Source organism: Poecilia mexicana, unplaced genomic scaffold, assembly GCF_051168715.1.
Source record: "Poecilia mexicana isolate PSO_F unplaced genomic scaffold, ASM5116871v1 scaffold_5, whole genome shotgun sequence".
NCBI lineage: Eukaryota > Metazoa > Chordata > Actinopteri > Cyprinodontiformes > Poeciliidae > Poecilia > Poecilia mexicana.
Genome location: NW_028263374.1, coordinates 26,307,418 through 26,320,187, shown reverse-complemented (window position 1 = coordinate 26,320,187; position 12,770 = coordinate 26,307,418). Strand labels below are relative to the sequence as shown.

At 34.8% G+C, this 12,770-nt stretch overlaps 1 protein-coding gene across 1 annotated transcript; it reads left to right on the top strand.

The window, feature by feature from the left end:
- Positions 1–2,877: 2,877 nt before the first annotated feature.
- On the top strand, positions 2,878–12,689 carry tulp1b (TUB like protein 1b). The gene is made up of 13 exons (XM_088005995.1): positions 2,878–2,971; positions 3,802–3,957; positions 4,050–4,160; positions 4,571–4,699; positions 7,535–7,654; positions 7,967–8,101; positions 8,174–8,256; positions 8,393–8,557; positions 9,212–9,324; positions 9,408–9,516; positions 9,625–9,723; positions 10,644–10,815; positions 11,631–12,689. Exons 1-13 carry the CDS (start codon positions 2,878–2,880, stop codon positions 11,762–11,764), a joined length of 1,620 nt encoding a protein of 539 aa, XP_087862121.1. The 3' UTR covers positions 11,765–12,689.
- Positions 12,690–12,770: the final 81 nt, after the last annotated feature.

Here is a 12,770-nt window from a genome sequence, read left to right as displayed (position 1 = left end):
CTCCTCTGTTAGCTCTCTGCCTGCAGGTCAGTCTGAACTTGGATAACATGTGGATACACCACGTCATTTTACAAACAAATTTCAGCTGACATGTACATCTTTCAGTACTGTTGAGGTTGAGTCTGCCCATCTGTGAAGCATAACATCTACATTACATCAGCATCTCCCCATGTGTTCAGAATGTTTGTGTCTTTGTGTACAGCAGCCTCTGGTGGCTGGAAGAGGGAATTACACTTAGTTTTGAAACATGTTTACAAAAGAAGACTGTCAGAAAGACATTATTGTTGGTCTTATCCAGGGCTGTAGAAAGTCTCCTCTGACTGTATTTATGATTCTTGGAAAATCATATGTACATAAATCCAAATGTAAGAAAATATCTCATAAGTTTTGTGGGTTTTTTCAATATGTTTATATGTTACATAAAAGCTCTTAAAGTAATTATCAATCCCAATGCTATGACACTTATAAATGTTATTGCAGAACATAATTTAGCAATTTTGTAGTACAAAAACATCTAATATGTTCAGTGTTTTCTTTTCTTTTTGGTCTAATATCTGTTCACTTATATGCTATAATTCGTGATTTGTATTTCAATTATTAATTGTATTACACAAGTCCTTTAATAATAAAAGAACAAGAATTATCAATTACTTGAAATGTAAAAACATTTCAAATAATTAAAAGCAAGAACAAATTAATGTGTTTTAAGCTGTTACAAGAAACACCAGAGAGGCTTTTCCTCGCTGCTATAGAAAGATTATCATTTTCCCTCTTTACCAATCTATTTCTAAATGGAAATTTTCAAAATCAAAATTATCACGTCTGAACGCTACCAAAAATGGTAAAAATGATTGGCTAAGTATTTCCGCTTTAAGGTTCAGAACATCCTGATGTGATGGTGTGTGAGGAGTGTGTGTGTGCGTGTGCGTGTGCATGTGCGTGCAGGTGTGCATGTGTGTGTGTGTGTGCATTGTTATTGATGGTGGTGGTGTGGGGGATCATGTGACACCTTTCCACCCAGCTATGTGAGGAGAAAGGATTCGCTTGTAGTGACATATTTATTTGCATAAAGAGGTAAAACCTGGGTTTGACCTCTTTTAGCATCAGCTCTGCTCCTCCAGCTTCACCTTGCGAAAAGAGATTTAGGTAATTACCAGCTTAGAGTTTGTCTATGGCTTATAAAACTTGGCTCAAGTATTTCTCTGGAAGTATTTAGTTTACTGGTTATATTATTTTCTTTGTGTCTTCCATCACTTGTGAAGCTTTGTGGTTTTCTGAATGAGTGTAAATGCCTCACCACACCCTTTTTCCAAAGTTCCCGGCCAAGTGTTGCTTAACCAATAAGATGCTGCTGTCAGGCAGACCTACTTTACACTGACCATACTCAACCTGACCTGTTCTTTGAAGAATGGCGATTGCTGTCTACAAGTGGATTAATCTTCTGGAGGAGTTGCAGAGTTATAAAATTTGTCTATTTGTAAATTCTAAAAGTTCACATGAATAAATAATGAAAAATAATCTTCTGGCACACACTGAAGACATTTGCAGGACAATGACCTCCTTACCAAAGGATGATGTCACACTTTCTGCCTCTCGTAATCCTTCTTTATGTTCTTGCCATCCATACATGCGCAGAGTCACTCCAGGGCAGAGAATTTCTAAAGTTTTCTTGATCCAATTGAGATGATGTGTTAAAAGTTCTCTGCTCATCTCTTAATTTCTACAAAGTTAGTAAAAGTTTTTAAGTTTTACACATTTTCAGAGTTATTTTCAAATATTTGGTAGTTTGGTCAGAGGAAGATTTCTAAAAGGAAGAATTTCTGCACAATAGACTGGGTCCTTCATTGTCACTTATTGCTTTCTTGAGATTTAGGATTTGCAGAGAAGCTGCAGCTTTATTTTGGGAAAAAAGTGCATTTCTTCTACTAAATGTTGACCTACATGACAAACAACTCAGGTCCCTCCTCCTGAGGCTGCCTTGGTTTCTCCTGTTGACGTGTTTCTTGCAGAGCAGATGGCTTTACACATAAATCCTATTAGCAACTTTCTGCTGATGGAGACATCACACTGAGTTCAGGGCTTTCTCATTCTTTTGTTATCTATGTGAGAAGCTGGTTTTTACTACTTTCTATTAATTGAAAAAGAGTCAACAGTGCATCCTAATTTGGAGAGCAAGCCATGTCTGCAGAAAAGGTAAGAAATAGGCTAGAATGTCTGATTTTTTTTTGCATATATATTTTCAAAGTGCCAACTTTAATTTGCAACTAGAAAAGATGGTCACACAAAAGACAAAAGAAATTGGCCTTTGTTTAGATTTTTATGTTGATTAGACTTCAAAGTCATTTTGGAAACAGAATTGTTGCATCTTCTACTTATATGCTAACATATGAGTTAAACCAGTGAATTAATACATTGTGCTAAAGGTAATGGCTCATTCTACTGGATCATTTCAATGATTTCATCATGAATAGGAAAAAAGTCATGTGAATCAAGCGTCATTTTGACATTATATGTGAGTACTACTGAACAAGCAAAGCAAAATCCAGCTAAAGTCATTTCACTCACCCAGTACTGCAGAATTATTAAATTAGAACTTAATAAATGTTGATATCTCAATTGTCTGATATTTATGCAAGCCTTTTGAGCACTTTTATAGGTGTTTCAAGTACATTTTTGTTAAATATATAATATTTGATCAAAGATTTAACTATTAGATTTTAAGTTGTTTGTTTAATTTAAAATGGGCAGATTGCCTTGATTTTGCTATGTGAGTTTTCAACTTCTGGGAAACAACAACTCATTACAATGTGGTTGTCACATTGGAGCACACTTCACATCAATCTGAGTTTGTATTTACTGCAGACACAAATAGTCTCCATGGATGCAGGATCTGAACCTAATAGGATTACCCCCTGTGTTTCCGCCAACTGCAATCACACTGACCTTACAACTTGTAACACTGTGACGTCTTGTACGAGTCATTTGGTGCAAAGCTAAAGGAAAAACTGGGTTATATATTCATCAACCTCTGGGGAACATTATCCCTTGTACAAATGATTGCATAGGAAGAAAAATTTCATAAAAAATGTCAAAGCGTCATTTGAGCCTTGGGTCATGACAGTAGCTCATTTTGGAAACCATGAAAATACAAGAATTTGGGTTATTCTAAAGAAAATATGCACCTCCCCACATAAATAATGATATTGTTGTAAATGCACTATGATATTCTGCAACAAATGAGAATGTTTGAATAAATGAAATTAAAATATGTTTAGATAACATGTTGTCTCCAGACACTTCTACATCTTAAAATGTAGGCAATACAGCAGGTGCATGTCTTACTGCAAACCTGGGTTTGTATATTAAATCAGACATAACAATAAAACAGTACATATGTATTAGTGAATCACCTCAATGTGTCTACTTTATATTTTTCTAAGTATAAGTGGGAAATAAGGCAGGAAAATAGGTTTTTGCAAGTTTGAATACAACAACACTGTATTATTAGAAATAGTAATAAATTACTCAATGCTAGAAATAAGTTTCAGCATCTACTGCTGGATATCCTTGCTGATATTAAATAAACCAATAATGAGATGCTTATTCACCTAAACTCAACAAATGTTACTCAGATAAATTATGCAATTTGTCTTAATTTTGCTTGTATTCTCCTCCCCTTGCTCTCTCCATACGTCTGACTTTTTAATGGTGAGTTTTTAAATATTTATGTTTTTGAGACCTAAGATGTCATTGCATCTCAGCTCTAATGTCATTACCTACAAACCCACACATCTAACTAAGATTTATCAGCAGAAAACGCAAAGAAGCCAAAAAAGAAGAAAGAACAGCCCAACGGTAGCTCTGAAGCCAAACTCAACGGAAGTGAAGGCAAACCTAAGAAAACTAAGACAAAGAAGAGTGAAGATGCAGCAGAAGATGATGCCTCCACCACTCAAAGTGAGAATTATTTCAACTATTTCTACGAAAGTGATAAAAAAAAAGGAAAATATGTTTTCTGAGGCAGATCTGACAACTCATAAACTTTATAGGTGGAAAAAAAGTAAAGAAAAAGAAACCAGAAAAAGATAAAGAGGAACCTGAGAAGGATAAAGAGAAAGAGCCAAAAAAGAAAGCCAAAAGTGCTCCAAAAAAGAAGAAATGTGAGTCAACACACTGGACACTACAGTTAGTTAGAATGGTGGAAACAGGACAGAGGGAGATATTTCATTAGCCTTGTAGAATAACTGTCTAAGTAATATTTTGGCCAAATTAAGATAATATTGATTTTCTTACACTGCTACATCACCCTGCCTAATTGCCTATCAGAACACTTATTAGAAAAGTCCATATTTTAAAAATTATTTTCTCCATGTTTTATTCATGTTCTTTCTTGTTTTCTGAGAACATTAAAATGGGTCTATAAGGTAATTATGTTATGAAGCTAATAATGTTTAAGGTAGTGTGAAAAGTATTTAAACCACACACTTTATGTTTATGTTACTATCAATACATTTTGAAAATATGTGTATCAATCAAAGAGTTAAATAATAATTAATTGCTTTTTTTCCAGCCTCAGACACTGAAGAGGATGATGATGAGGAGGAGGAGGATACCCCAAAAAAGAAAACAAAGAAAAAAACAACAAAGGCGAGTTCTCCATCTGCAAGTAATACCAAGGAGAAAAAATCTAAAACTAAAGGTACAATAAAATGCAAAGACATCAAAATGTTCACATATATTTTAGCTGTGTCAGTTACTTAGCAATATTAGGTCATCGTAATTCATTAGAAGCACAAAAACTACTAGTAGTAATGTAGTATGACAAAAACATAACATCCATTATCATATATATGATGTTTATAGGATATTTAAAATGGTAGCCTTGATATGTTCTTAAATGATGGCAATAATCTAATATATGCCATTATTCTTTTATTCTAACCTATAAAAAATAATATGGGTTAGGGTTAGAGCCTCAGTGGTTTGTCCATTGTGAGGTTGGCATTAGACATTTTTTCAAGTTACTTACTTACCTGAGGTGGGAATATGAGTGCACTGTTCTCTAATAATAAGCAAACACACTCTTATAAGACTCCCTATGTCAGACACACATCTATTTCCACTTCTAATCACAGGTTCCAGAGAGAAAACTGGAGAAAACCCAGAATCTTCTAGCTGTTAGTCAACACTGCTAAATTTTACAACTCAGAGCAGTCCAAGTCATTAAAGTGCTTAAAACAACAGTTATGTGACCAGACTGTAGGTAAGCGGATCGGATTATTTTATTGTGTAATGGTGAGTAAGTGGAAATACCTTGACAGCAGGAGCAACAGAGTGTAAAGGTGCAGATTAAACCAGAGATAAGAAATTGAAATTCTAAATAAAATCAGGAAGATTTTAAAATTGTAATACTTATTTTTAAAGGTTGAAATAATACCCTCATCTTTTTTTTAAGAAGGCTTTGATCAACCAAAAGTGGTATTTGTTAGCCAAAAACAAACAAAACAAAACAAAAACAAAAAAAAACAAAACAGTTAAATAAACATACTTGATAAGTAAAAAAAATATATAATTGTGCACTCACTGTAACTTTATGGAGATATCTTTCTAGAACTCAGTTGAACTCTTTTACCCTCCAAACAGCTTTATTTCTTTGCGTTTTAGATTCAACAAGGTGTCAGAAACATTCCTCGGATTTTGGTTCAAACTTTCTGAATGTTGCTCGTAATATCAGGTCTCTATCAGAGATAACTTTTATTTTTCCTGAGTCTGTCCAAATTTTGGCATTTGTGTGATTTGTAGCTGTTCTTAGTGCCAAGAGTAGGACTAGTGTGGTCTTTTGCTGCGGCAGCTTGCTTCAAGGTTTGTGTGTTTGGAGATGCTAATCTGCATACCTTTGTTGCAATGAAGTGGTTTTTGAACTGCTGTTGCCTTTCTGTCATTCTGAAGCCTTTTTGTCAACACAACAGTTGCTCACTGGATATTTTCTCTGTTTTTTGCCATTCTCTCTAACTTTGAGAAGATGGAATGCAAAAATCCCAGGAGACCAGCAGTTTTATGAAGCACTCAGATTAGCCCATCTGACACCAATAACAGCAACATGTTCAAAGCCACTTAGCCCTTGTTTCTTTCCCATTATGACTCTCAATTTGAGCTTCAACAATTCTTCTTCACTATATGTAGATGCCAAAATGCCCAGTTGCTGCTATTTGAGAAACTGATTTGGGATTTGTGTTAACAAATAATTGAATATGTAGCAAAAGCTTCCATAGATGCTTTTCTCTACATCTTAAAGTATTCCAAAGAAGATTTTTGAAGTACAAAATAAAACTATAGATTTAAAAAAAATGTTTTTAAATGTTTGTTCTTCTTCTAGAAATTATTTTAATGAATCCCCTTTTTCATTTTGTATGTTAAAACTTTCTCCTATCAATCTTTAAAGTTTCAGCACAAAACATGTTGGATCATTCTGAACAGAATACTGTCTCATAAAGAAGCACTGTCATAATGTTCTTAAGAGAAAACAACACCTGATTTTATACTTGTGTTTTGTGCATCCTGTTTATAGGGCAAGTTATAATAATATAATCAGGGACAATACAACCTCTCCTCTTTCACAAAAAGGGAGAAAATTCAAATATCACCCTCATCATTATGCAGCTTTGGCTCGGTTAGTATCCGCTGCTCCAGTACAACCCATAGAGATATGACACATGAATTTTGAAAGAAAGTGTTTGAAAAGATTTCATTTGGCTAAAATCTCTAATTTATTTACTATCAATCTAAGGGCTTTCAGTCCTGAAGTGCCCTAAAGTTTGTTACTATCAACATCACACAGACAAAACACGTCTTTAAGAAGTCGTTTGTTAGCAGAGCTAAGTGTTGGGGCATGTTCTATCAGATTCACTACCATGGAACTGGTTTTGGGAGCAAGTGTTAACAGGACTGTGGGTGTAATCGAGGTTTTGAAGACGCAGGTCTTATGGCACCAATTTGAGCGGGGAGTTTTGAATTCTTCACACAAGCCTTGCATTCTGAGACTCAGTCAGTCGCTTGTGTTTTTGGAATCTACACAGAAGAAAAACGACTTCCTCATGTAACAAGAGGCCATTAAATCTGCTTTCTAAACAATTTCCCCACAAAAAAAGGCAAAAAAAATGCATTTGACATCTAAATATGGTCAAATAGCTGTTAAGCCTTAATTCTTTCCGCATTCCTTAAATTCTTGAATATGACAAAACAGCTTGCAGCAGCAGGAAAAGCAGATGTCAAACTAAATGCATGCAAAATCGAGTCTTTATGCTCAAAATTACTGTTGTTGTTCCACATCTGTCCCACCCTCAATATGTTACTAATTTGACTTTGGATGGTTTGGCACAACCCAACAACATTTTCCTATCCCTCTGTCTTTTAATGTTTGGTTATTTCAAAATGTGTTCTTATTACTGGTTTTTATTCCAAGGATTATTTCCTATCGATTTCATGGGTAAATAGTTAGTTTTTTTTTTTTTCTCTACTGTTTTCTTATTCTCAGAGGACAAAGATTCTGATGCCAAAGATAAAAAGTCAAAATCAAAGGACAAGGAGAAGAAGAAAGAACCTGCATCAATGTTTATGATAAACGGGGACAAATCATCTAAAAGCAAAAAGAAAGGTAATTCAATACTTAATATTTTATAGATTTTCCTTACTGTACTAATTCTAAAACCATAACATATTTTTTTCTAATGTTTAATATTTTGTGTAGCTGCATACACAGATAAAACCAAATGTTTACTGGAAAGACCTTCAGATTTCTTTTACACACTGTCTGGCATAAAATCAGAATAAACTTTATGTAAATAACTGGTATTAGTTGTATATTATACTAACTACTTGTTCTTTTGAGTAAAGAGCACAATCTTAGCAAAGACATTTGTTTTGATAAGTGCATGAAATTCAACTGAGATCTGTGTTTACCAAACAGCTGCCAAATCAGAGAGTGATGACAGTGAAGAAGAGACAAAGTCAAGCAAATCAAAAAAGAAATCAACTGCTGGTTCGGCATCTATGTTTCAGACAACAGCAGATAAGGAAAAAGACAAAAAGACTAAGAAAAAAGGCAATTTAGCTTGACATTTCTTCCACTGTTTGGGTTTGTCAACCTGCCTAATAAATGTGTCTTCTCTTACAGCAAAGGTAGAAGAGAGTGATGAATCTGAATCAGAGAAAGAAGAAAAGTCAAAGAAGAAAAAGGCTAAAGGAAAGAAGAAGAAGGTAGCTTAAATTCTAAAAACGCTTTTCCAAAAAAAAGAAACGCTTATTTTAATTATGTTATAGTAGTAAAACAGCAGGACAAACATTTAGAGTTAGTAATGCAGTAAAATGTACTATTTCTTTGTCCCATAATCAGGAGAGAGCTCCCTCACCTGAGATTGAGTTTGACGACTTGGAGACGTTTGTGATGGAGCCAGCTCCACAGGGTGTGACGGTGAAATGCAGAGTGACGCGGGACCAGAGAGGAGTGGATAAGAGCCTCTATCCTCTGTATTATCTTCATCTAGACAATGAGAAAAAGGTCAGGAAACACCCATTGATAAATTGGGGGAAATGTGTTGATTGGTCCATAAATTAGAAATAATTTATTTTTGGATAAAAAAAATAAATTATTTTTTTTTGTCCAAAAGTTGAGGATGAATTACTGAGTGAATACAAAGTAAAATAAAATAAATAAAATATTTTATAATGTCTAAAATGTTGACTACCAAAAAAGGATAATAACTGACATTCAGGTGCTTAGAAGAATCATGAGAGGTGCACTGATAAATCGGTCTGATTTTTTTAAGTTTTGGAGATCAGGTGAGTATGAGTCGACACTTACCTGTGAATGATGAACCTCTTGTTGCACACAATGACTCTGAGAAGCATCCACACCTTTTCATGAATTGTCTTCTGTTTTGAGAAGTAGTTTCTGAACCAACTAAAAATACCAGACTCAAAATAAAAACTGAGAATAGGAGTGGAAGTGTTTGACCAGTCAAAGCTGTTTAGAAAGTGATTTAAAGTCACTTTCAGGTAGGCCAATCTGTCCACTTAATCTGACATTTCAGAGATTCTGTAATGCACTACAAAATTACAACAAAACAATCATTCAGCAAGATGAAACACTTTTTAACATGGACAGCCTTCTTTGTTAGGATCTAATGTGGCTCATTGTGATTACCTTTCTTAGACATTCCTGTTGGCTGGAAGGAAAAGAAAGAAAAGCACAACTTCAAATTACCTCATCTCCATTGATGCCACAGACTTATCAAGAGGTGGTGAGAATTTTGTGGGAAAGCTAAGGTATGTCAGAAGAAGTCAGACAAACTGAATAATGATGTTTTTAAAATCTATTTGTAGAAGTCAATATGTCTTTTCTTAACCAGGTCCAATTTAATGGGAACTAAATTCACAGTGTTTGATAACGCTCTAAATCCAGAAAGAGCTCTTCCGGACATGTCTAATGCACGGCAAGAGTTAGCTGGCATCATCTATGTGAGTTCCTTACAGTTTATTGGTTGCTACTTTATGGGGATTTATTCTGATCTGAATACTGAAGAGAAGAAATGTAAATACTTTGAATCTGGTTGTTTCTCACCTCAGGAAACAAATGTCCTTGGAATGAAAGGGCCCAGACGGATGACGGTCATCATTCCAGGAATGAGCAAGGATAATGAGAGAGTCCCACTCAGGCCCAGAAATGTAAGCTTCATCAGAAACTTCACCCTACACAAAATGACATAACAATTTCATTTTCTTTCAGCTGAACTGACTTTTATACCTACAGCTCATTTTCTGGCATAAGCACAGGTTAAACAACTAATATTATTAGTTAGGTCTCGGAGCACTCCTGCTCTTGTCTGAGCGTTTAATAAATGTTTTTGACTCGTTAACAACAAAATTGTACCTGAAATGTATGCCAAGGCCTAAGCAATAACAGAAAAAATAGAAATACAAAAAATATTAAGTAAAACTTGTAAAAGATGGTCCAAAATGTTTAAAAAATGTAAGCTAAAACTGAAGTCAAGACAAACATTGAAAAACCACACAAAACTTAAAGTAGGCATTACAAGCATCAAACTGTTGGATGCACTCCATGTTCTTTGAATGCTATGCATGTTGGGATAGCGTAATTGAAAAGAGGCTGACTCATGCAACTGAGCTGAAATTTAAAACATTCCCAGCACCACTTCTTCTGCATTAGTTACAGTTATACTGTATTTTAAGGGGACTCTATGAAAATTTACACCCCATTACATTGTGATCATGGCTCATTTCTTTTTCCAATTATATCTGTTTGCTTGAACAAACTTTTTCACTTCCGTACTCAGCAAAAGATTTTTCTAAACTTTGGCTTGAAAGCATTTCCAGCATTTTTTTTTGTGTTTGTTTGTTTTTTTAAGAAAACAACCACACAAAAACAGAACCACCAAATTAAAAACTAAATATGCAAATGAACAAAAACACCCTTTTTTACAAAAGCTGGCTGCCAGCAGAAGAACCAGATGTTTAACAGCTTGATTTAGGTTCTGTTTATTATGAGAAAAGAACAAGGCAAGTGGGTAAAATCTTATTGCTCTTTCTTGATGCTCACTGACTTATGTTTTGCCAATTGACCACAGGAATGTGACGGCTTGTTGGTAAGGTACCAGAATAGAAGGATGGAAAATCTGATTGAGCTTCACAACAAGACACCCGTGTGGAACGAAGAAACTGCCTCTCATGTGCTGAATTTCAACGGCCGAGTCACACAAGCCTCCGTCAAGAACTTCCAGATAGTTCACAACAAGGACTGTGAGTACTCCATATCCATCTGTCTTTTTCCCACAAACAGTCTGGTTTGTTTGGAACCAGATGTGGATGTGTGGGACAATGAAATACAAAGTGGTTTACTGTCAAAACAAGTTCAAGGAAAACACAAAAGATCAGATGAGTGTATATGGTTTACTTTAGCAATCCCTCAAAAATTGGTTGCCAAGCACATTTACAAGTGAAAAAGTATTGGCCTCCTACTACTGTAGATATATGTTGCTTTAGTATCAGACAAAAAATAATTCAGTTTCATTTATTAAAGAAAAAACTATCGAATGGTTGTGACACCCTCTTGTAGTTCGGAAATCAATTTTCTACATCTTTTTGGAGGAATTTTTTAACCCACTCTTCTTTGCAGAATTGTTTTAGTTCAAGTGCATTTTTAAGATTTTATAGCATGAGTTTCCTGTTTAGTAATTCCAGCACATCTAAATCAGATTTATCTTAGTACTTTGACTAGAGTGCTCCACAACCTACTTTTTCCAGCCATTCAGAGGTCAACTTCATGTCATTGTCCTACTGCATAACCCCTGTGCTCTTCAGCATAACCCTACATGACTGTTGGTGGAAAATCACCTCTAAAGGCTTTCGGGTTTAATGCAGCTCAGACGCCTGTTAAACTGTAATCTATGCATACCAAGGATTGTATTGGAAGTGATAATTTTGTCGACGAAAAAAGGCAAAAACAAGAAATCTTTAAGGTGGCAAATACATTTTGGCGGCACTATAAGTGATTTGTATCCCACTTTCTTCTGATCAGCTCTGAGTTCCTAATATATTTTTGATTTTTTTTCCAGTGGACTACATTGTGATGCAGTTTGGAAGGATAGCTGACGACATATTTACTCTGGACTATAACTACCCCATGTGTGCCGTCCAGGCCTTTGCCATCGCACTCTCCAGCTTTGATGGCAAAATTGCTTGTGAATAATCCAAAGATATTCACAAGCACTACAGTGTTAGCACAAGCACTACTACCAACGGTAAGTTAACAACTACTGTAACCTGAATGCTGCAAGTTCATGCCAATCTGTGACTCTTACTTTCCTACACTGTCAGAGGTGAGTAGTGGTAACCAACAGTGGATACCTGTTGCAGCGGTGCCACCTCTTTGCTATTCAGATTTCCTCCTGCAGGTGTCAGAAGCAAGTTCAACCTTTGTAGCTTAGTCTGATTTAACATGAATTTTCAGAATTAGTGTTTATCACAAAATGTCACAATTAAAATTTAAAGAAGCAGGTAATAAAATTAGTCTTTAAAGATGTTCAACTTTATGTGTTTCTTTTTTTTGTTGTTGTTGTTTGTTTTTTATTTCATGTTGTTTTGTATCCTGTTCCTATCTAGGCCCAGCAGTAGAAGAGTTTCTTGTTTCTTGTGTCACTGTGAAAAGAAATAAACCAAAAACTGTGAAAACAAATAAACCAAAAACTTCATTTTCCAAATGACACAATGTTTTCTCAAAGACAAATATCTCACAAATAATGTAGATGAAAAATTTGTGACATTTGGCTCTATTTTACTTTGATTATACCATTAATAATTATGATATTTAGGCTTCCTGTATCCTTCAATTTTTCCTAAATGTAATGACTATGAAACAAAAGGTGTCATGGTTAAAGTGATATTCGTAAAAGATCTGTAGCATCTTTGTGTTTATTTTTGTAGGTTTCTATTCATGTGTGATGATTCAATCTTTGTATATTTAACACAATCTGGTCTAATGTAAGATGTTGTAGATTTTTTTTCTATTTACACCATTTTTTGTCAGAATTTGTGAAAAACCTTGTATTTTTCCTTCACCTTGCCTTTGTTTTATGTGCTTATTGGAATAATGTGTGTGAATTAAACCTTCCTGATTGCAGACACATATTGTCCTCTGAGTAAAATCCTTTACAGAAGACCTTATGGGATCTGCCAGAACAGTTATAAAACATGTT

What these genes read in the sequence shown, in the direction of transcription:
- tulp1b (XM_088005995.1), top strand. Translation starts at nt 2,878, where the DNA reads ATGGATGCAGGATCTGAACCTAATAGGATTACCCCCTGTGTTTCCGCC. An exon ending in CAAAAAGACTAAGAAAAAAG is followed by an intron (nt 8,102 to 8,173) that starts GCAATTTAGCTT and finishes CTTCTCTTACAG; the next exon opens with CAAAGGTAGAAGAGAGTGAT. An exon ending in AATTTTGTGGGAAAGCTAAG is followed by an intron (nt 9,325 to 9,407) that starts GTATGTCAGAAG and finishes TTTCTTAACCAG; the next exon opens with GTCCAATTTAATGGGAACTA.